Source organism: Brachyistius frenatus, unplaced genomic scaffold (genome assembly GCF_029030835.1).
Source record: "Brachyistius frenatus isolate BFR_SWC_R1_liver_20210118 unplaced genomic scaffold, ASM2903083v1 Contig_168, whole genome shotgun sequence".
Lineage (NCBI taxonomy): Eukaryota > Metazoa > Chordata > Actinopteri > Embiotocidae > Brachyistius > Brachyistius frenatus.
In genome coordinates this window covers 529,939-553,282 of record NW_027210767.1, presented here as the reverse complement: position 1 = coordinate 553,282, position 23,344 = coordinate 529,939, and the positions used below count along the sequence as shown (strand labels likewise).

The 23,344-nt window shown below is 43.5% G+C and overlaps 5 protein-coding genes across 5 annotated transcripts; 2 read left to right on the top strand and 3 right to left on the bottom strand.

Annotated features, from left to right (window-relative positions):
• Positions 1-1,095: 1,095 nt before the first annotated feature.
• On the bottom strand, positions 1,096-5,697 carry nubpl (nucleotide binding protein-like). The gene is made up of 11 exons (XM_069717086.1): positions 5,528-5,697; positions 4,613-4,757; positions 4,161-4,195; positions 3,977-4,067; positions 3,848-3,887; positions 3,662-3,752; positions 3,485-3,578; positions 3,291-3,376; positions 2,326-2,446; positions 2,051-2,133; positions 1,096-1,573 (listed from the first exon to the last, which is right to left on the bottom strand). The coding sequence occupies exons 1-11, from the start codon at positions 5,654-5,656 to the stop codon at positions 1,511-1,513; spliced, it is 978 nt and encodes a 325-aa protein (XP_069573187.1). The 5' UTR covers positions 5,657-5,697; the 3' UTR covers positions 1,096-1,510.
• Positions 5,698-6,098: 401 nt separating this feature from the next.
• dtd2 (D-aminoacyl-tRNA deacylase 2) lies at positions 6,099-7,558 on the top strand. Its single transcript, XM_069717054.1, has 3 exons — positions 6,099-6,403; positions 6,966-7,035; positions 7,144-7,558. The coding sequence occupies exons 1-3, from the start codon at positions 6,293-6,295 to the stop codon at positions 7,449-7,451; spliced, it is 489 nt and encodes a 162-aa protein (XP_069573155.1). The 5' UTR covers positions 6,099-6,292; the 3' UTR covers positions 7,452-7,558.
• A 334-nt stretch (positions 7,559-7,892) lies between these two features.
• LOC138631865 (uncharacterized) lies at positions 7,893-13,570 on the bottom strand. Its single transcript, XM_069717051.1, has 4 exons — positions 12,693-13,570; positions 11,510-11,710; positions 10,719-10,929; positions 7,893-10,017 (listed from the first exon to the last, which is right to left on the bottom strand). Exons 1-4 carry the CDS (start codon positions 13,396-13,398, stop codon positions 9,765-9,767), a joined length of 1,371 nt encoding a protein of 456 aa, XP_069573152.1. The 5' UTR covers positions 13,399-13,570; the 3' UTR covers positions 7,893-9,764.
• Positions 13,571-15,359: 1,789 nt separating this feature from the next.
• On the bottom strand, positions 15,360-18,503 carry yipf6 (Yip1 domain family, member 6). The gene is made up of 2 exons (XM_069717053.1): positions 17,944-18,503; positions 15,360-17,201 (listed from the first exon to the last, which is right to left on the bottom strand). The coding sequence occupies exons 1-2, from the start codon at positions 18,280-18,282 to the stop codon at positions 16,860-16,862; spliced, it is 681 nt and encodes a 226-aa protein (XP_069573154.1). The 5' UTR covers positions 18,283-18,503; the 3' UTR covers positions 15,360-16,859.
• Positions 18,504-18,520: 17 nt separating this feature from the next.
• Positions 18,521-22,900, top strand: snapc1b (small nuclear RNA activating complex, polypeptide 1b). The gene is made up of 10 exons (XM_069717052.1): positions 18,521-18,924; positions 19,480-19,636; positions 19,835-19,975; positions 20,163-20,267; positions 20,371-20,517; positions 21,040-21,093; positions 21,241-21,303; positions 21,750-21,888; positions 22,545-22,616; positions 22,720-22,900. Exons 1-10 carry the CDS (start codon positions 18,776-18,778, stop codon positions 22,755-22,757), a joined length of 1,065 nt encoding a protein of 354 aa, XP_069573153.1. The 5' UTR covers positions 18,521-18,775; the 3' UTR covers positions 22,758-22,900.
• Positions 22,901-23,344: the final 444 nt, after the last annotated feature.

Genomic DNA, 23,344 nt, shown 5'->3' with positions numbered 1-23,344 from the left:
TCGTGCGAGCGCTCCAGGCATGCGGGTGTTTTGCTGCGCCTACACACTGAAATACTTCACAGCTGCAGTTCTCAGTTTCTGGCAGAGTGTGCAAGTTTAAAAAAAAATGCCTGTTTTTAATGCAGTCTCAGTCTGGTCCCGTCACTGACTCCGCCTCCTCGTTTCATGCCCCTGCAAAAAGGTTTCCTACATTTCCCAAGATGCTTTGCAACAAAAAGTGAACTCAAAAACAGCTGGTCAGTTTTACCAGAGATTGGTGTTACTTTTATCCTCCGTTGCTATTGCTGTTAGTTGGGTGATATTTCATACAACAAACTTAGTTTCTAAGATGATGGAACATTAAAAATCTTTTTTTAATTTTATTTTATTTTTTTAGTAAGTATCCACAGATGGATTAGCGTAACAGTCCAATGGCCCAGACCCTCAAGGAACCAGGGGTCCCTTAGGTCAGAGCCTCAGTTGGAAGTTATTTGCACAGATTCATGCTGGAAAGTCACTGAAACATCTACAAAGTGATGTAAAACAGACGGGAAACGACCACAAAGAAGCAAAACAATAACAATGACACGCAAAATAACCACAAACAGACAGAAAATAAGAATAAGAAGTCACGATTTCTGCCCTCACCGTTTTCAAATCCAGTGCTTTTGTCGCGGCAGACATTTTAACTGAGGCGTTACTAATGACAACGAGGGACCCGGTGAACCCTGTCGGGGTGAGGAGGACAGCTGCTCACCTGTCAGTCAGCGTGGAGGGGATAAATCACACACCTCCAGTAAGAGACGTCGGCCGTGAGGAACACATTAGAGAGCGGGACGGGAGGCGGTTTCAAACAGCTGCCAAACGCACCGATATTTTATGTTCTACATGGCTACTTTCTTCAACTTGCACCCGGCGCCCTCTGCTGGCCACTCATGGAACTGCTTGGTGCCGATTAAAGGAACATTCGAGGGTATTTTTGGGGTCAATCTCGCCTCTTATATTAGACGTGTTGGACCAGTTTTAAAGAGACATGAGCCATGAGGCTTGGTGGAAATCATCATCAAACACACTCATGTACGCAAACTATAAATGATATACTGTATGACTTTAAGATCCAAAATCTATGATCATTTTATTGGTTTGTTTTCACTAAACCAACAAAAATACACAATAGGAAGAGATAAATTGATTTACATATTCACAAAATTGTATTCACTGTATGATACAGAAAATTGCCTCATACTATAATATGCTCAAATTTTGCAGCATTGGAACTCTAGGAAATGAAATTTAAATGCTATCAACAAATACTCTCCCTGCCTTTTATGCAGCATTATATTCACATAATTTAGCTTCTCACAAAACTAAACGCATCCCATTTGTTCATAAATACTGTATTACACCAGACAGAGCTTTCCGTGGAGCTTATTGTGCGTTACGATAGCAGAGAAGTGTACGATATGTCACGAGCACCTTCACGTGCGTCGTCCTGTCAGTCGACCAGCTGACTTCCTGTTAGAGCTGTCAGTCAAGTGTTGATTTCCTCTAGTCTCTGGACCACAGCGGACGCCACCTTCCGGTACGCCTCCGCCTGCACAGTGAAAACAAAAGCAATAATAATTTGCAATATTTAGAATTATTTCATGTTTTTTTTATCTGATTGTATTGATTATTATTTTATTTTTTTAAACTAAATTGACAAAACAAAACAAAATTAAAAGTGATCAGAATGAAATCAGGAAAAGCCAAAGTAGAATAGATTCAAATAGATTGCAACAATAGAGAATAAAATCAGCTCAGATTCAAATAAAATCAAAACAGAATGAACTAGAGGAGAAGAATTAAATGTAAAAGTCAAAACAGTAAATAATAAAGTAGACCTAAGTAAAACAAAAATGAAAAAATAAAAGATGAGAACAAAAAACAGACAAAACTAAATGGAACAAAACAAATCAAAAAGTACTAAAGTAAAATAAAATAACATGACAATAAACTGATTAAATAAATACATAGAAATGAAACAAAGTAACATGAAATAAAAAAAGATGATAGAAGACAGTATGGAGACCTCGGGGCTGTCAGGAGACGAGACGACCACCGGCTGTCCTCTGTCTGACATCTCTCTGATGTTCAGGTGAAGAGGGATGTCACCTGGACGGAAACACACGTACGGAAAATCAGACACCGAAGAGAAAAACACAGCGATAATGTTTTCACTCCATCTCCAACAGAAAATTAAAGGTTCTTAATTAAAACCTCTGATAATCAACTGCAGAGAATGAAAAGAAATTAATCGCCAGCATCGTGACATCGCAGAGCTTGAAAGTGAAACCGGCCTCTGACCTAACATCGTGACTCCCAGAGTGTCGGCGAGCTGCCGGGCGCCATCGGAGCCGAAGATGTGGGTCAGATGGTTGCAGTTGGGACACTGGAAGACGCTCATGTTCTGCACCAGACCGAGAACCTGCAGGAACAAAAACCACCGAACGCTCCTGTTGTTACTTCATCCATCGAGACGGTCGACAGAGCAGCTGGAAACCTGCTGAACGTTACTCAGGGTCAATCAAAAGGTTCACAGACGGTTCTGTTGCAGGTTCTTGTGTATCTTTGGGATTATACAACAAGCTACCGACTAAATAAATGTAATTAAAATGAATTCATATTGTGGGGCAATTCGCTCTCAAAATATAAAACTTTTTGTCGGAGCGAACTCCGTTTCCTTGGCAACGCACGGGGGATGACTTATAACTGGAAAACAATCAGTCACGTCAGTAGACTCTTATGTAACGTATGCAATATTTACTGCTCCTGGCCGACCCTTAGCAACGACCCTAGCAACAGAGACGGTTCACTTTCCAGTCCGTTTTAATGCTCTCCAGAGATGGTGGGATTTCTCAAACTGAATAAATATCACACATAGAAACACTAAACTCCTTTGCCAGCTCAATCTCGTTGTGACCAAGATATCTGCTGAAAAAAGAAATCCATAAACACATGTATTTTTAATCTCATGATCCAAACTAAATATGGTAACGGTTTTTCACAGCATTGTGAAATCCCAAAGTCAAAAATTATAGAAAAAAAATTTCACCAAATTTCCCAACATGTTTTTATCAACCAAAATATTCCGCTTCAATGATGGCGGAATGATATTTTCTACTGACGAGCCCGGTACGCTGTCACGCTAATTTGAGCAGGCTCCAAATGTAGAGCTGACCAATCACTGCGTCGGAACTACTCGTTGTACAATCCGTTCGTCAACAACAAGAAAAGTCTCTGAACTTTTCGATTGTCGCTCGTGACTTTACCGGCACGTTCACTTTCTTGAACATCTCGGCTCCTCTGCGAGCGTCCAGCAGGGCGATGTCCTGCGGCGTGGACACGATGACCGCACCTGCAACAACACACACGTCATTTAGCTTTACTTTACGCGGAGCAGGTCTAATGCACTTCGGCTGGCGACGACATCTTTTATAAAATAAGCGGAGTGTGATCGACCGACCCGCTATTGGGATGTTCTGGGTGATTGACAGCTGCACGTCACCCGTCCCGGGAGGCATGTCCACCACCAGGTAGTCTAACGGCCCCCACTCCACCTGCGGACCCCACACAAACACTTCATCTCTGCTTCGTCAGCATCCTCGGAGTCACTCCGTAGAAAATAATTTCGACTCCTCACCTGCCTGAGCAGCCTCTCGATAGCAGACATCACCATCAGGCCCCTCCACACGATCGGAGCCACGTCCTCCACCAGGAAACCCATCGACATGCTGACAGACAGGAGGACAAGTCATGAGAGAGAACAGGTGGGAGCTGCAGGCACATTAGACAAGAAGACGTAATCTAACGTCGTGGATCGTCTCACCAAGGAACGCCGTAGTTGGTGAGAGGGACCATCCGATTATCTGGAGGGGGAAAAAAAAAAAGAAGACCGAATCAGTTTAAAGTCGCAGGAAATTTATCAAAATGTTAAAAACCTTTCAGCTGGTCGTACTGTCGGTGAGCTCCGGGTTTCCTTTCAGGTTCATCAGTTTGGGAATCGACGGGCCATAGACATCAGCGTCCAACAGGCCGACAGACTTCGACTAAGAAACAAAGAAAACATCGACTCCATCAGTGCAGAACTTTGTACATAACTGTTATCTCACTGGAAAAAAGGAAAAAAATCAACTCCTTACCGGATCATTGGCCATTAATCCGAGAGCCAGGTTCACTGCAGAGACATAAAAACACACATAAGACAATTCTGACTGGAAACTTTCACACAACACGCTGCAGGAAATGTATTTCATCCATTCATTTTTTTATTCAAACCTTCTCTTCGTTTGTTTTCAGACAAAAATCAAAGCTACGTTAAAAATTATGAAATAAAAACTGTTTTATTTTTTTACCCTTAGAGCCTACATGGTGTCCAGATTCACATCCTCTCTTCTCGGTTGAATTGTTCAGTAAGAATTGATCACAGTGAGGTGCAGCATATATGAAATGATATCTTTAGTAATCTCTTCGACCATTTTTAAAACTCCTAAAATATTAATTGCACACTCTTAAAGCTTTGGATCGACTTGAGCTGGAAGAATAATAATAACGGAAGAGTGGTCCACCCTTGAGCGGCAAATTCGCAACGTACCTGCGGTGGTGGACTTGCCCACACCACCTTTCCCTGACGCCACGACGATGACCCGTTTGACCCCTGCGATGGGCTTCTGCTTGGGAAGACCCTTGGCCATCTGCTGCCGCTGCCTCTCCTGTAACGCCTTACTGTCCACCGACCTCTGAGACACAACGTCAACAGGGAGGTAGACAACGTCAACAACATCCACGGTTCAGAATTTGTGACTCTTCATGACTTTAATCGTTAATTAAGTTCCTCTTAAAGTAGCTGTATATACTGCTCTTTGTTAACATGATTATGTACACCGTTACTGTCACTTTTACAGAAAAAAAAATGCTGTGTGATGGATCACATTCATGCTGAATTTGCATAGTTCGAGACATTTGAAAAAACGTCCAAAAATACACGGTGCCTAAACTCAGTTTTTGCCAAATCAAAAGACTATTTTAAATTGACCGAATTTTACATGAAGGTTAGTGAGAAATTTGGGTTATTCGTTTGTAAAACTCTTATCTTTTTTTTTTTTTTTTTTTTTTACCATGCCAGTTGCTCTAAACCAGAATCTAATTAAAAACATTTTAACGTTTGCAGCTACAGACCTGATGGACCTTCCGTATGTATAAATGCTGACTTGGTCATTTCACCAACATGGCAAAATACTCTAAACGCTCAGATAAATGAATATAAAAAGATAATAATAAATAACAGTGAAAAACACAATTTAATATATATATATATAAAAAAAAAAGAAACACCATATGTTTCCATTTAATTGTGTTCTGGACATGATATGTCTTTAACATACGCTTACTTAAGAAATGCGGCTTTTATTTTGAATACAACACTTCCGGTCGTGATGTTGTGCTCACAAGAAGCTATCTGCTAATGTAGCCGAAGATGCGCGAGCAGAGAAACAGACAGAAATGTCACCTGGCAGCGTTTTGACTGCACACAGCAGGCAGCTCCGGCATTTATCTCGGTCCCGGTCCGAAGAACGGAGGATTTATTCACGGATATTCTCAGGAAATGGGAAAGTCTGCTGTACGTGAACAGAGCCATGTTCTTCTGTTTGGACGCTGCTCACACCAACGGGCTGCACAAATTACGCATGCTGGTGGCGGAAGGGAATAATTTTCATTTTCTTTTTTTTTTCTTTTTTTAACAAAATGTGACAGATGTGAGAAATAATAGTCACCAAAGACATACTACAGAACCATGTGTTGTACTTCATATTAATAAACGCAAAGACAATACCTTCCCATTCTTTATTTATTTTTGAAAATGCCCCCAAAATCTACTTAAAATAAATTAACACGTCAGAAAGGCATTAGGTATTTTCATTTTGTTTGATTAAGTTTATGGGGGAAAATAATTCACTGACCAAATGTAATCAAGCCAAAAAAATGAGCTTAATAAAAAATATAAAAAAAAGTATTTGATGCAAAAATAAGGCGCAGTCTTGAGCCCCTCTTGAACAACGTCATCTGACGTCAATACGGAAGTGGATTTCATGAGTTCTTTTATGCTTTCCTCTCATTCAGTGAACATTTCTGTTAGCTAAACGTAATTTTTGTCGCGTTTTTTTTGTTGTTGTTGAACTTCTTACATTGTGTCTGCTCTTTGATTTGCCGCGGTTAATACAGTGGACTCCGGTGGGGAAAAAAAGAAGAAAAAAAAAAGGTCACAGAGGCAGGTATGACGGAGAAGGACAGCGCTCCGGTGGCCCGGACGGTGCTGCAGCAGTGTCTGCAGGCCAGGCTGCAGGTGAAGCCAGCAGAGGAGACCTCAGAGGCGCAGTTTGTCCAGGTGGGACACAATCACAATGATCACAATGGGCAAATAGCGAAAGGAGCAAAGAAAAAGACATATGAAGTGGTAAAAGTCTGATAAGAAAAGGAGAAAGTAATATTAAACTATACAAAATGCAGTAACAACAACACAGAGTGAAAGTGAAAGTGAAGGGAACAAAATCAAGGAATAAAAATCTGAATTACACATAAAAATATGAGAATCAGAGAGAAAAAAGTAGAAAATCAAGTAAAATAACCCACAAAAACACGTAAAGGAAAAGGACAGTAATGAAATCAAAGGATGGAAATAAGTAAAAGTTGTAATATGTTGAAGGAAAAATACAAAATATATAAAATTATGGCATTCGGTAAATACTATCAATATGCACAACATTAAAATGAAAATAAAGTGTAAAGTACATGTTGCTCTGTTCTTTGATTTCGATGATTTTTTTCGCAGCAGATCTCTTCACGCTGTGGAGAGAAACTGGCTGTGAATGAGCAGATGAACCTAAATATAGAGTTGCAGTAAGACATCGGTGCTCATCTACGATTGTGTTACTTTCCGTGACTCTCAGATCGACAGAGGAATGGTGATCTACATCTGCTTCTTCAAAGGAGCCACAGACGACATCCTGCCCAAGATGGGTCAGTTTTTGTGTGTTGTATTTAACCTTTGACCTACATATTTAACCCCCTCCTGCTCGTATAAATACCTCAACATGAGATGTAAATACAGTGTCTCCTCCCGTCCAGTGTCCACGCTGTTAAACCTGCGGCTCAGTGAGTCGCCCTCGGGGAAGATGGTGTCCGTGTTGGATCTTCCCGGCAGCCTGCTGATCGTCCCTCAGGCCACGCTGGGCGGGAAGGCCAAAGGCCGCGCCATGCAGTACCACAACAACGTCGGCAAGGAGGACGGGCTGCGGCTCTACGGCGCCTTCGTTTCTCTGTGCGAGCAGGAACTGACGGCTGCTGGGGTGACCGTGAAACACGGGACGTACGGAAACAGACAAGTGCTGAAGCTCGACACCAACGGACCCTACACACATCTGATGGAGTTCTGAACCTGACGTCCACGTTTGGAATCCGTCACTTATTTGTCTAATCACCTAAAACTGGATTATTCCAGGTGGAACGGAACAACGATCCAGTAGTCTCGGTTTGGGGGGGGGGGAGCGGTGGAATTGCCCTTTTTTGTATTTAAACAAACTAGAATAAAGGTCCCACAAATATGGAGCCGGAGTCGACTCGTTCATCTGGTCCAAGTGTGTTAGGAGGAATCAAATAATAAGCTTCACTTTATGTAGTTTAGTTGTTTTTTGGGGGGGTTTTTTTGTTCACCTAAAACCGTTTCACCTCCAAGCCAGCAGGAGGCGCCTGGCTGTGATATAGGGAACGGAAGTGAGCAGCACTCAGCAAACTTGGGTTACACCAGCAAATCAATCAATTATTAGATACCCACTAGTGAGTTTTCATGAAAGAAACACAAGAAGTTCCGTATTAAATACGTTTGTAAGACCTTATTTCGTTTTATTGTTCATACTGTAAAAGTTCAGAGAAAAAAAAAAAAACTCTTTCGATATTAAATTACTATTTGTTTTAAAAAAAACAACATTGCATTCAGTGAGTTATTGATGATCACAAACACCGAAATATTCTGGGGGAAGCTAACAAAGTCAGTGGAGTTCAATTACGCAGAATTCAAAAACCGCTTTTACGAGTACACATTGTTGAGTGACGTTTAACAAAACATCAACATGGGAATTAAATAAGTTGAGAAAAAGCCATAAATGCTACAAGAGAAGAAAATACCAAATTTGGCAGTGTTACTCTGTGACCTTTAAAAACTAACGCACGAAAGCGGCTGCTAATATTTTCGTCCTGGTAGCTACATACTGTCAAATGTTCTCAGTCAAAAAACAAAACAAACGGGAATAATAAAATAAACTATGTGTCGTAATAGAATGCTTTACAATTTCATAAAAAGGCGATGACAACCACCTCTCCCACTGGAGAATCATGGAAAAGGGATGAGTTTCTTTTGCATCCTCACCGTGGTGATCTTTAATGCCCAGTGTGTTCGGGGGTTCCAACAGATGATCTTGCTGCAAAGCCTTTTGCTTCCAACCTCGACTGACGAGCATTTTCTTCCCCAACCGGATAGTCTGCATAGGGGCGACCCGGCTTTCCTGCTCGGCGCGTTTCCTTTCGAACGCCTCTTTGCAATGTTGCTCCCAAGGTGCGCTGTCAGCTCCAGTCAGACCGTTTATTTCATTGCTTTTTTATTTTTTAGCCCCATCAGCACTTTAGCAGGGACTTTCCTTTGTTAGTTTAGTTCACGTTTTTAAAGAGTCAGCCATTTCATATAACGGCACTATTAGTTGTGAAATAATTTAAAGGCGCGAACACGTTAAAAAAAAAAGAAAAAAAGTCTGTTCTGTGCGGAATCTGTAATTAAAAAGTGCACGTAGCTTCGGGGTCTGAAAAATGAGGCAGATTCAGAAGTGCCTTGAGCTGCAATACCACCGAGTGCCACTAGAGGTTGGCTCCACAAAGCCATCTGGCTCCATAGGCTTCCATTCAATAATACTGTCATTAATTAGAAAATAAGCTTCAAAAAGACTTATTGGTGTCTGTTTGATTGACAGGCATATGTGGTGCGGTCAGGTTACGGCTATCGGTGGGCGGGACGTAGTATCGTCGTGTTTCCGTCGGTTCTTTGTTGCAGCATTTTTACAAAAAGAGACGAGCTCTGGCATTAAAATATCGAAATACCTGCGCAACGTAGAGAAGAACCGAGCAGTACTGATGATCCACTTTCATTTTAGCGGGTAGGTTGCCGCTCCAAAGTCGGTGATGGTTACCGTAGCGACAGGGAGTTGATCAACACTACACTCGTCAGGTGACTGTAATAAAAGCCCAAAGTTAAGCTGTCGATGAACAAACCCCAAAACACATTTTAAAATCATGTAACAAACATTCTGCTGCTACTGCTTCAATAAAGGATTTCTCAATGAATACCCCAAATTGCAATATATCATAACTTCATTAAAAGATTACACAGTGGCAGCATTTGCGTATTTAAAACTATTTGAATGAAGCTTTGTGTTGGGATTAGTTTGTCATTTCAAATTCTGACACAAAGATTTTCATTTTTACTGCAAATGCATATCGTTCCGAATACGGGTTCATCGGTCTCCTTGAGTACCAATAATCGGTATCGGTGCAGAAAAAGCCACATCGCTCGACCCCTAAATCGGGACGTCGACGTCTTGACTCACTGCCTCTCGCTTCCGACTAACAGCGGCAACTCCCGTCTTCTTCGTGCTTTCGAGGACGAAGGAACGACGCGATCCGGTTTGCCGTCCTCCGCCTCCTCAGTCCCCCTCCCACAGGCAGTCGCACTCTCGCAGAGGGTTCCTCTGCCGCATGGTGGTGAGGACGGTGATCCTGTTCTCCGACATCTCCCGCAGCTGGTGAATCAGCTCGCGCACGCAGGGGCTCGGCCACGGGTGACCGTTGAGGTAATCCCGGAGGATGAACGAGCGCTCCACCAGCAGCTCCAGCTGCACCAGGTGTCGCAGCCGGTGGAGGCTCAGCAGGTCTTTCTCCGGTTCCCGGCGGAAAAATCTGTCGGAGAAGAGACGAGAAAAAAAAAAAGAAAAAAAAAAGAAAAAAAAAACCAAAAACGTTTATTATCTCGGACACCCACGTGGTAGCTGGCAAAGTTTGTGCGTAGGAGGGAGCCACACAGACTCCAGACGACTTATCGAGTTCTGGCGCCAGGAGGACTTATTGTGTGGATGTGTGCCCGGAGGCCAGATGGGACGAGTGCACGCAGCCTTTTTTCGCATCCTCTTGTTGCATTGTCTGTGCTAAAGGGAAACTCACAGTGGTTCGCACAGGTTCTCAAAATCTGTCCTCAAACTGTAGTCAGGTGCCCATATGGAACCCATAAGGATTAATCTCCATCTATGCGTCTGCTGTGTCTCGTGCGGATCGTGCGAATTGGGCACTCTCCACCGGCGTTGCATTCAGGGGGGGAAAAAAAAGGAGTCGCCGCCAAAAAGCTCAAGCTCCCTGTAGCGTTCCACAAAAACCCTGATTTTGACATGAATATTAATACATTTTCAGCCTGAATGAAAGGAAACACAGAAATTAGCCAGCTGGAACGGACATTTTACCGAGATTTACATCAGGGGATGCCTGTCTGATCCAATCGAGGTGATCGGGCCGATGATGAAAATAATTGTTAGTTGTAAAAAAATAAAACCGCAGTTTATTCTGGATGGAGGTCAGCGGGCCTCTCTGGCCGCTGGGACCAGGCTCACCGTATCCGGAGGGTCTTGAGCTGAGGAAACAGCATGGGGATCCGTCTGCAGAGGCTGCCGCTGGAGCGGTTCTGCTCGATGTCCAGGTGCTCCAGTCCCGGGACTTTCGGCGCGATGGAGTCCATGTCTTTCAGAGTGATGGCCACTCGCAGCGTCAGCCGGGTCACGCTGGACGGGATGGTGGTCGTGTAGGTGGCGAGGGAGTTCCCACCTGCGAGGAGAGAGAGCGCAGCAGGAATCAGGACGAGTCAGGCGGCGCTTTCGTAGCTTCACCACAGCCGCAAGCTCAGTTTCTGCTTTTGCGCCGTTTCAAAAAATTTTAGCTGATGAATAATCACAAAATTTGACGTTTCTCTACTCGATGAAGTTCACGCACCAGTGGCCGCAAAAACGTCTGTAACTCCGGTGCTGATGTTGAGCAAACCCTGCGTTCTGACTTTCTTTCTACTTTTAGCACTTACTGCAGCAACCGTTGAAAAGTATGTACTGTTGCATGCAGTTTATCATATTCTTCTCTCTTTTGCAGGCGGAGCATCAGCGCCAACAGCTGTCTCGGCGGCTCAGGCGATGCGACGCATCATCCGCCGCGCAGAGGATGGTGGGTCAGAGCAGCCAGAGTAGCATGCTGGCCTGCAGATGTAGTAGGACATCCTGGTACTTTTGGCGTACTGTATTTAACATGCGACCGGTTGGGACATGTCAAATCTTTTTCTTGCACACTAAATAGTTTGGTGGGATGGATGTTGGAACGCAGGGATGATTCGAAATACAAAAAAAACAACGCGACTCACCGATGATGGCGAGCGTTTCCAGCTGTCGCAGAGGACTCAGCCAGGACCGGAGGCGACACCCGATGCCCTCTCTCATGTACCTGTAGCGGACAGTCAGCGACCTGAGCGAGGTCAGGCTCCTCAGCGCGTTGTCTGGCAGGATGGTTTCTGGGTAATCCACCAGCTCCAAACTGGTGAGCGCCGGGCCGCAGTAAATGGGCCCTGCAGCACCATGGAGGAGGAGGAGGAGGAAAAGGAGGTCAGTGTAACGTTTTAATCTGTCTGCTCAATTCTCAAACTGGGAAAGCATTTGCTAGAATCACTGGAAAAGTAGCAGCTGTTGAAATGTAACTATGTCTGTCAGACATTGATTCATTCTGACGAATAACATCCGGAAAGTCCAGAAGAGCCGAGAATGATTTATTTACAACCATTTATTGGCGCCAACAGGAAGTCGGCCGGCTCTACGGCCTCGACTGAGGAGGATGCTAATGCTCCATTGGCCCTAAAAATATATTTTTTTTTTTTCACAACAAAAAAAAAATAAAAAAAAAAAAAAAAAAAAATCGCAGAAACATGGAGCAACCTTTTCGAATGAATGAGGCGCCGTCATGTAACTCTGCTGAAGTAAATGTTTGCACGTAAACGATACGATCCATCGACATAATGGTGAAGCAACAGCTCTGCAACAAACCGGTGGAAATAAGGGGAGCTGGTGGCGCTTCGGTTCCATTGGTTTCAGAATGAAACGAGAACCCTTCTGGTCCTGATATCAACCCTGGAGTCGGTTTACTGCATTTTATATGTCAGTTAACTACAACTATTCCTTCACTAAAACCCTTTTACTTTTAGTGTCTAAAAACCTGGGACACTTTTTGGGCACAGTCCACTGGAGGAAAAAAAAAAAAACCTGCAGACTGTTACTGCAGACCAATGGTGCAACATAATAATAATCTTAATTTGTATAGCACTTTTCTAAACTTTAGTTACAAAGTGCTTTACATAAAACAAAACAACAAGTGAATTCCAACACAAATGTTAATAAGGGAAACATTTAATTAAAATGGTCGACGTGAAAGTGTCATGGTAACGAAATCTATCCGAGTAAACAAAAACAAAACCCAACATTTGGTTCCCTGAAGTAATCAGGAGACACCACCGCAGCGGCACCTGGTGAGGAGGCGCGTTAACGAGACCGCCTCACCTGGCTGGTCCGGATCCAGCGGTCTGAAGTAGTCGTCAGGCAGCGGCTCCGGCGGCTCCCCCCTCATCCCCCAGGACAGGTGTCGGAGCCTCTTCAGGTGCTGCAGCAGGTTGTGGAAGACGCGGCAGGGCACCGGCCGCACCGTGTCCAGCCCGTAGCCCTCACCCTGCTGGTGGAAGAGCAGGTACCGCAGGTTGAACAGGCGCGACACGGTGTTGATGAAGTCCACCGTGCACAGCAGCCGGACGTTGCACACGCTCAGGTGAGTGAGCCGCTCCGGCAGCTGCTCGGTCAGACTCGGGCCGAACATCGGCTCTTCCCAGATGGCGTTGCGCACCACGAGGTCCCGTAGGTCGGGGAGCAAGGCCAGTTTGTCCAGGTATTTCATCCTGTACATCCGTCCTCCGTCCACGAAGACGATGGCGGTAAGCGTAGGGTGGAACTTGACGAGGCGGCGCCACTCTTTGCGCCGCAGATGTCGCACCGCCACCCGGGTGAGCTTGCGGTGGGTCAGGGTGTCCCAGAAGCCGTACGTGTAGCGACGGAGGTCGGACAGCACCACCGTGTAGTCCCGCCACAGGGACGGGTGGTCGACCAGGCTCTTCAGGTGCCGGCAGCAGGTGCGGACGGTGTGCTTCTCCTCCGTGTTCAGGTAGCTGAAGACGTAGACCCAAATTTCCATTGGAAGACGCGGCGACTCCTCCATCAGAAGACTCTGCCCACCTCGGACAGAGCAGACAAACCGCTCGAGCCTCCGCTGTTTGGGAGTCTGGTGCTACCAACTCACTGGGAGGTTATTTATTCCTGTTTTTAAAGGGCGGCGATTAGGCACACCGGCAGCCGTTAGCTGGACTCGTCGCTGTCGCCTCGCGATGACGTAATTTGTGTTTCGCTTTATAAATCCAAGCGTCTTGCTGAACTGCTGTCAATCAAGAACAGGGTCCTTCAATCTTTAGCCTGCACAGAATCCACGGCCCCCGTGTCTTATTGTCCCAAAAGAGGGAGACACGTTGGGATGAGGCTTTTTAAGTATGCAAGGGCCGGATAAGAGCGTGGAAAAGATTTTAAAAAAATTAAAAAAAAAAATACAATTTTAACCATCCCCCTCCCTACAGCTGGCTAAGGATACAACCCGACATTGCGTGCTTATTCCACTTGGGTTATTATGGTTTTAGGTTAGGTTAGGTAGTTACTTTATTAATACCCGAGGGGAATTTTTTTTTCGCTACAGCAGCATACAGAAGCAATAGATAGTAATAGAACAATAGAAAAGCAATAAAATAGCAGTAAAAAATATAAAATATAAAATGCACAGTATATACAGTACAGTATATATCTATATATATTATATACAAACAACCAAGAAACACAGTCAACAGTGTTTTTGTTATGTGATGGATTTTGCCAGAGGTGAGTTATTGTACAGTCTTATTGCAGTGGGCAGGAATGATCTCCTGTATCTGTCCTTGTGACAGCGGAGCTGGAGGAGTCTTTTGGAGAAAGTGCTCCGCTGTCCCTGCAGCAGGTGGTGGAGAGGGTGGTCAGGATTATCCAATATGGATAATAGTTTGTTCAGCGTCCTCCTCTCCACCACCTTTTCCAGACTATCCAGATTGTAGCCGATGATGGAGCCGGCCTTCTTAACCAGTTTCTTAAGTTTTTTTTTTTAGTATTTCTATATTATTTTTATGCCACACTGTACATTTTTAAATAAATATTCTCATGATAATAGTCCAAAATTATGTTAAACTGGAGTTTTTAGTCAAATAACTACACGTCACCAGCTCTCCAGAAACCAGAGAAAAACGTGATTACACTAAATATGGATTAAATCTTTATTAATTGAGGTAAAGATAATGTTTATTGAGAAAAAAAAAACATGTACGATTCCTATAATTACTTTTAGTTAAACATGCACTTGATCCGGTTGAAATTCAAATTGCAAGGCTGAAGATATTTTTACTTTAATGGAAAAACTGTATCTACCCGTTTCCCTGTACAAACCTAAACATGCTGTGTCTAACTGTTCTCATATAAGCCTAACCATATCTAACCAGCGCATTTTTGTTCTTCTTGCCGCATGCATGGGGGAACTGACTGTATTCCCCACAGCTTGTTACCGGACCGGCTCAAGGTCCGATCTCTTCCCTACCTCTATAATAAGGAGACACAAACGACGCTCTGTGTCAGACTCATATTCCCTACTGTGTTTTGTCTGAACCTTTCTGCAGAAAGCTTCGACTAAAGAACCTTGACCTCGACTCGGACTCATCATTTCCAGATTTCCACCACAATCCGCTGTAGCAACCAACTTAAACTACGGTTTAAGTTCTTATGCAAGCGGCCTTACCTTGTCTTCAGTTCACTTTGTTTCTTAATAGTGTCGTACAGCGGTAGACCAAAATCCCTCAAAATGGATAAAATGACGAATGTTTGAGGACATTTGAAGTGAGAAACCTTTTTTGTGTCTTTTCTTAAAAATACAAGAAACATTCAGATGATCTCGCCTGCTTTTCATCGAACTTTTCATTATAATACATATGAAGTTTTTTCAGTGAAATACTTTAAAAAAAAATCAGATAAAACGATAAACTTTGACTTGGTGAACTGTACATTTTTGTTGTTCCTTCACTCGCCTGTCGGGGGACTGAAAAATACAACAATGGCAGCTGGTCGGATATATTTTAATTTCTTTTAATTTGTGTTGTAAATTTAAACAAATAAATTTATTCAACAAATCAGACCCAGTGATCATTCAGGACAGTTTGTCTCTCTACAGAGCAGGGGTCAAAGGTCATCAGTCAGGTTAGCAGAAGGGAAAATATCAGTTGACTGATCACATGTAACATCATATACTGAGATAACACATCGCATGTGGGAAAAAAAAAAAAAATCCATTAGTTATTGAATCAATGATTTCCTGCATTTCCCAAAATGCCTTCTCAATCTGTGCGGGGAGCATTAAGGCTCCATTCACCCACATCAACAGTCTGACAAGTCAGAAACAAAACAAAAAAACTGATGAAAACCTAAACACCCCCCAACTCCAAACACAGACCGCCTCAATGCATTATGGTCTGGAAATGATCACCCCTTATTCCTTTGTTGTTTGTGACAACTTGGAGTAGAAACCTGTTGTTGTTGTGAAATTAAACTGTGTCCCGAGCTGCTTCTTCCAGTAGGTAACACTCTGGTCCTCTGTTGTTTCCATGCCAACAGCTGACTGATGTAACACTTTATGTTCCATTGAAAGTTATGGATCCCATTACCACCATATTTCTGATTTAAATCTCAAACTTTTTGATATTTCACTAACTTTTGCTCTTTTTTTTTTTTTTTTGGGAAAATTTCCGTACAAAGTTGAACACAAAAAGTACAGCTGACTGCCAGCAGAATTTCTTCTTTTATTTTCACATCAGTGAATAACAACCGGGTAGGTAGCGATTTAGTCGGTCAGTGTTATTGTATTTATAACAAATAAAACACTTAATCCGAATGATAGATTTAACGATGTGTCTGGGACAAAGCTACCCCCCACCCCCGGCACTATGACACTTTGCTTTACTTAGAAGTGAGGAACAGCTGGAGGCAAAAAAAAAAAATAGCAGGAAAACCACTAAAGCCCAAGTTATACATCTCCACCGTCATCCAGCCCATAAAAATAAAAAACAAAACAAAAAAGGGTTTCAGTCAAACCATATAAACGCAATCGGCTAAACGTCTGAAGAATGAAGAATGTAGTGAGAACATGTTGGTGTCCTTATGTCAAGGTTTCAAATGTGCCCAAAGACCAAAAGGCAAAGAAAAATCCTCGTAGCCCCGGTAGGTCAGACATTCATGAAGTATTTCTATTTACAAGCTCACAGACCATCTTTTATGCAGCGTAAACACATCTGCGGAACAAAACTGCAAAAACAAGAACATATTCAAGAGCTTTTTCCAACTCCGTCTGCAGCACAGCTTCGATCGCTGCTCCTCAAAGAGTCCCTTTGGAATTATTTTGGTGTCCCGTGAGTCTAAATGCTTATTTTTTCTTTTCTTCAGCTGCCCAGAAAAAGGCCCGCCGTCACTTCAGTAGTCACTCGTCTTCGTTCGAAGGCAGATCCTGGTGTCTGTTTTCGAGTTCTGTCAAACTTCCCCTTCCCCCCGCGACGGCTTCGTCTACCGTCACGGCGAGAACGTCAGGATCATCCACCCGATCACGAAGTAGAAGAGGAACACGGGGTACACCACCAGCGCCTTGCGGTTGGGCGGCTGGCTGTCGGCGAGGAAGGCCGTGGAGGCGAAGGTTGACCAGCCGAAGGACGCCGTCACCACCACCAGTCGCACGGCGAAGCTGACCTTCCCTGAGCTGCTGAGCAGGACGATCCGGCACACGGCCATGGCCACCGTCAGAGGCATGATGCAGTAGCCCAACACGCACAGGCTCTGGAAGAAGGAGATGGTGCCGCCCAGCAGCTTGGAGTTGAGGGTGATGACGATGGAGCCGAACCAGACGATGACGAAGACCTGGGATGAAGGACGCGGTCGTGCATGTTAGTGGGGCGTCGGGAGAGCAGAGGGACTGACTGCAATTGAAGCGGCTCGGTCTCAACAAACACTATCAAACTTTGAAAAACTTTGTTTTGGACAAATCTGATCTGAAGCTTGACTTTAGCTTCATCTTTGCCATGAAGACAGTTGTTTATTCTACACATCCAACATCTATTTTAGGTGGTGCCATTGTACGTTTCTGCTGTTTGTACAGAGCTAACGAGCCTCATGTTTTTCCTCTATTTTAAAATGTTTTTATGGCGTTTAGCAAACAGCTTTTAGGTAAATTACCGACACCTACTGGCGGTAGTAACGCATCACTACCAGGTGCTGGTAGTGACTTTATAGTTATAGTTTTGTAGACTGTGCAGCCTCTTTTTTTTTTTTTTTTTTTTTTTACATTAATCTCTAGTTATTTTGTGTCTCTTTGTATTCTTGTAATTGATTTTCTCACAGATACATGTTTTCATTCACTTCATGAAGAAGCTCTGGTTCAGCCTTGTGTGTGTGTGTGTGTGTGTGTGTGTGTGTGTGTGTGTGTGTGTGTGTGTGTGTGTGTGTGTGTGTGTGTGTGTGTGTGTTTGCTGGCCTGTCCAGTAATCCTCCCATGGTTTAAGTACATTGTGCTAATAATTGCCCACGTTGGTTGTTTTCTCACTCTGACAGTAACAGCACCACGTGAAGGGCCTGGACTACCGCGGGAGGTGAGCGTCAGTACCTCGGCGAACTGTGGTCCTCCCTGGTCGTCACTGTCGGCCGCGCCGCCCTGCAGCAGCAGAGCCAGCGTCACGCAGAGCAGCAGCGGGCCCCACAGGTCCCAGTCCCGCAGCAGAGCCGAGCTCCGCTTCGGGTACAGGACGTGGACGAACTTGTTCCCCACCGCTCGCAGGTCCCGCAAGATGGTCTCCTTCACCGGCTCGTCCAGCGTGGAGAACTCGTCGTCTCTCCTGGAGGAGCCGACGGGCACGGAGATGTCCCCCTCCACCGGGATGTCCTCCGAGATGGAGACGTCCGACAGCCCGGCGAAAGGCCTGCTGGCCTCCTCCGCTGCCGCCATCTTTCTCTACAAGTTATCAGCTAGCGAGCGCCGTCAGTTCGTCCGGCGGTTCAGACGACGCCAGCAGAGTTCACGTAACTTCTTGTGAACCGAGACGGTGGCTAAAGCGACCGACGTCCCTGTAAACCAGCGGGTTTCGTCCGAGCTAACCCAGTCGGTCTGACTTGGTGCTGCTCCACGTCAGCTGAGGCTTGTTTACTTCCGCAGTACGTAAGTGACGCGCGCATATCCGTGTGGTGCGTTCAGGTACATCGAGGACAGAGGCAGATAGACAGAGGAGGGCAGCAGTACGCCTTCGCCGCGTTCTAGTCTGCCAGACCGAAGAAGAAAAAGCGGATGATGACGTATTATGTCCTCGCCGGTGGTGGCCGAATCATTTGTTTTTAACATGTTTTCTGCGTTAGCACGGCAGAAAGAGCCGCGTGTCCCCGCGGTGAAATTAAAGCGAGGTTTCTGAGGTTGTGTTTTAAGGCGTGAGGACGCAGCGCAGACGATGGAGCTGAGCAAGAGACAGGATTCGTGCAGGAAGCAGTTGAAGTACGACTGCGAGCAGCTGCTGAGCCGCTTCCAGCGAACCAAGTCCGTCCGCTTCGAGGTGTTCGCCAACATCTGGAGGGACATGAAGTTCTCCAGCATCTTCTAGTAGGTTCACACCGAAAAATATCGCTCCATTTTTCCACCTGGATGGTATTCACTCTTTGATATATTATATTAATAGATGCTGTTTGAAATTCCTACCTTTTCTCTACACGATAAGAAATGCATAAATATTCTATAAATAAAACAAGCTGAAACTAATTAACGATTGTCTCAGTTAGAATATAAATACACACTTTTATCCTACTTTTCTGCAGATAAACAGCCTACATTTTTTTTGATAGCATACATCGGACAAAACAGAGAATGTGTAAACCTGTTTTTGATGTTTTAAGAAGTAGAAGTCAGATTGCTATTTTATTAGAGCAACTAAGTATAATGGCAGTCTTTGTCATAGTTTATTATGTTTAAATAATTTTTAGGATTGACCAATTGATTGTTTTGGTCCAAAAATATTTACAGAAATGTATTTATTTATAATCTCAGGCAGAAAAGTAGCAAAAATCTCAAATTTGTCTTCGAGGAATGAGTAAGAGTTTAGCTGATTTGAAATCTTTTGAACGTCATGTGTCTCGTGTGGGTTTTTTTTTCTTGTCGCAGCGGCACCGTGAACTATGAGAAGCGGGTGTTCAGTCGTCTCGCTCTGGACGCCGCCTGCATTTTCTTCCTGCCGCCGTTCAGCTTCCAGATCCGAGTGGGAGGACTTTACCTGCTGTACAGCTTGTATCAGTGCCAGACCGCCTCGCCCGAGGAGCAGGTCGGCCCACACACACAAACACCCACACACACACACACACACACACACACACACACACTCTCTCACACACACACACACACACACACACACACACACACACACACACACACACACACACACACACACACACACACACACACACAGCTGGTGTTTAAAGGCGTGCTCCATCATTTTAAATGGATGTGTCTCCGGCCGCAGATCCGTCTGTCGCTAAAGGACTGGGAGGACGTGAAGAGGTTCGAGAACGACGCCGTGGACGCTCAACACCTGGACGCCGTCTACATCCTCCGACAGCTGATGTTCTGCAAAGCGTTCCACTTCACCGCCATGCCCACTCTGGTGAGCTGCCTGCCTCAATATCGTTGGTATCGACCGGGCCAGCTAGGTTGGATTCATAGATAAGCTGGTGTACATGTTCCTAGTAAAGTGCTCGGTGTGAGTACAAGATAAAATACAATCAAAACAACCAGCTGCTGTCATTTTTTTTTTCTTTTTTCCAAAGTAAAAGCCTGTTGTCTCTTTCCAGCTCAACTTCAACAGGAAGAGGAATGCGGAGAGGTCGATGTTGTGCGAGCAGTTCATGGAGCGAGCGTCTCGTCCTCAGGAGCTGATCAATAACAAACTGATGGAGGTGGGCAGAGGCAAACCCCCCCCCCCACACACACACACACACACATTGACTCCCAACACCTCCATTTTGTTTTTTCAAAGCGTCACCTTTCGTCTTTTCGCAGGAACTCTCCAACATTCACGAGCTCTACGAGAAGCTGAAGACGTCCGTGGCCTCTCAGGCGGATCCGTCCGTCAACCTGATCCGTAAAAACCTCGTCCCCAAACTTCGCAGCACTGTGCTGGACTTCTACAAGTGGCAGCAAAGGAGGGTGAGAAGTCAGACCAGACAAATTATCTTCAGTCATTTAAATATTTACCGTAAACGTATCGACTTATCTCCACATACATTTTTTTTCTTTTTCTTTCTCTTGTATCTCCTTTTGTTGTATTGCGTCCTATTGTTATCTTTTTTGCATTGTAACATTTCTTTCATGTTGTTGTATTGTGTGTTTTTACATGGTACATTATCCCTTCTCGTATCCTATCGTACCTGTTTGTCCCGTGTAGTTTTGTAGCTGCTTCTTAAATGTGAACATTTTCTAATTCATATTTATGATATAATATATTAACCCAGGCTTTGGCGGAATAAGCACGGACTACATTTCCTAATTTTACACTTTATACACTGAAGAAATGAAACTATGATAATCACCATAATAAATCACCACAATCTAAAAATCGAGGTCTTACAACCCGGCGAGATGGTTGAGCTTCGGTAACATCAGTCTGTGTGTGTTTTTTGGTCTTTTTCCGTTGTTGATGTGATGCTGCGTCTTGTTTGGTCTCGCCAGGACAGCGTTGATGAAGGTAAAGACAGCGGTGAGGGAACGTCATCTCAACAGGAGGTGAGTCTGTTCCTATCGAAGCCTCGCTGGTGCTCTTCCTGTGCCAACACTCAAACTGCAGTAAATCACAGGAAGTCCTTCCATATAGTTGTAGTAATAAGTTTGTCCAGAGAGCGGCGCTCCTGACTCTTTGTTTTGTGTCCTCAGAGCTCCAAAAGAGCTGATCTAATCGCCTCCATCAAATCCAAGGCTTACGGACAAGCAGCAGAGGTTTGTGTCACTTCATCCAGTTTACATCGCTTTTATTTTGTAGCATTTTCTAAAAAAATCGAATATAAAAAAAGCCTACTTAGTTGGCCTAGCTTTATGTCTTGTCTTTTTTTATTATATATATATATATATAATTTTCTTCCAGGTTATTTTCATTTTTAAAATCAACATTTAACTGTTTTATTTAGTTTAATGTATTTATCTTTCATGTTTTATAAAAAAAAAAGTTTTTTAACCTGTGTCTACAATAACTCATTATCTCTCTTTTTTTCACCTCTACAAGTCATCTCACCTCATATTTGTTGTCTTAATTTCTATGCATTTTGTGAAAGAAATTGGATAAAAATATATTTTAATTAAATGTATTTCATTATTTATTTCAAAATGCTAAAAAACACCAAAAAAAAACCTTTTTTTTTTTACATATTTGTGTTTGTGTGTCTCAGGCCTCCAAGTCAAGACGTCATCGTCAGGTGGAGGTGGATGTCGCCGGCAATGAGGCAGGGTCCGCCTCCGCGTCAGGGCGCGCCAGAGTAACCAAACTGTCACTCAAAGCCCGAACCAAGGAGAACATCCATATCTCCGGTAAATCCCTTCACGACCTTCAAAATAAAAGTGCTGCAGTGTCTCAGAAATCTACACCCACAGCTGAAGAGAATTAGACCTCTGTTAATTCAAATTCCACTTTACTTTGAACTATTTATGACATCACATGGCTTCACAACAGCACACATATTGCTCAAATAGTTGTGGTTGTGCTGGGAAAAAAAAGTGATATCAGTTTCTTTAAAAAAAATTATATATATAGTGAGATATCAGTGACCTCAGAGCATCAAAAACTAGGACGAGCATCACACATGCACAACCAAACTGTTATTACTCTATGTTAGAGGCAATCACACTACTGAATGCACTTGAGCCACATGCTGTATGGCAGTAATATGTTGTTTTGATCAGTATTAGTTACTTAAGTCTGCAAGTATTAATATTATGCCTTGTGTACATTGATATTTTAACAGTGGTCTGTATTAATTAGAACGTGTCCTTATATATCTCATATTGCGATATTTTCTACCTGATGCAGTGACAGATTTGCAGGGTCGCATGTGCCTGAAAAAAAAAAATCACACTGACTGATTATTAAAATGCAATTTTTGCGGGAAAACGTCCAGCAATGCTTAAATTCTCTCCACAAAGTTGGAAGACTTTATCCTCACTGGCTACGATCTTGTGTCTCTCAGGCGATGAGTGGAAAGACGCCGCATCGACCACTCTGATCAGTCGTCTCGCCACGCTGGACTCCGCTCCTGAAGGTAAACATGGTTTACGCCCTTTTACGCCCACTGCGTTCGATCACACAACGTCTTCTGCTCTATTTTGATCCACTGGTTTGTGTTTTCTCTTCTCTACTTTCAGAAAAAACAATAAAGCGCAAAAGATTTAAGTGGTGGTGAAGAAGAACGGCGCTGCTGTTCAGAGGTTTTATTAAAACTTTTAAAAGAGTAGAACTTCATCTGACAAGTTAAAAGTTCCTGTGCTGTTTTTGCTCTTGTGTTTAAAATCTTGTGCTTTTGTATTAAAAATTTGTTTTACAGCTGTTACTTTTGTCCATGTTTTTCTTGTGCGACGTTTCAGATTTCAGGAAAAGTCACATCTGGTATTCACTTTCCTCTCTTGCCATTTCTGTGTAACCTGAAAACAGTAATCTGCACTTAAAAGTATTTTATAAGTCAATTTCATTTTTAACTTGACTTTGCTTTGAATTGTTATAAAGAAATAGAAGATAATTATTTACATGGACCATAAATAAGATGTAAAAACTGCAATCTTGAAAAATACCATGGTATAAGTAATGGGGACTTCAGCAAACAACTTATTTAAATATAAATTAATTTACCCTTAATATTGTTTTTAAAAGAAGCTTAAATGACTTTAACCCAACTTTACATTGTGGTCTGTAACGGCTCCTTATAATTAATATTTATTATAATAGTACCTGGCATGTTTTGTTCTTTTTGATTGTCGTCTTTTAACTTCTAAA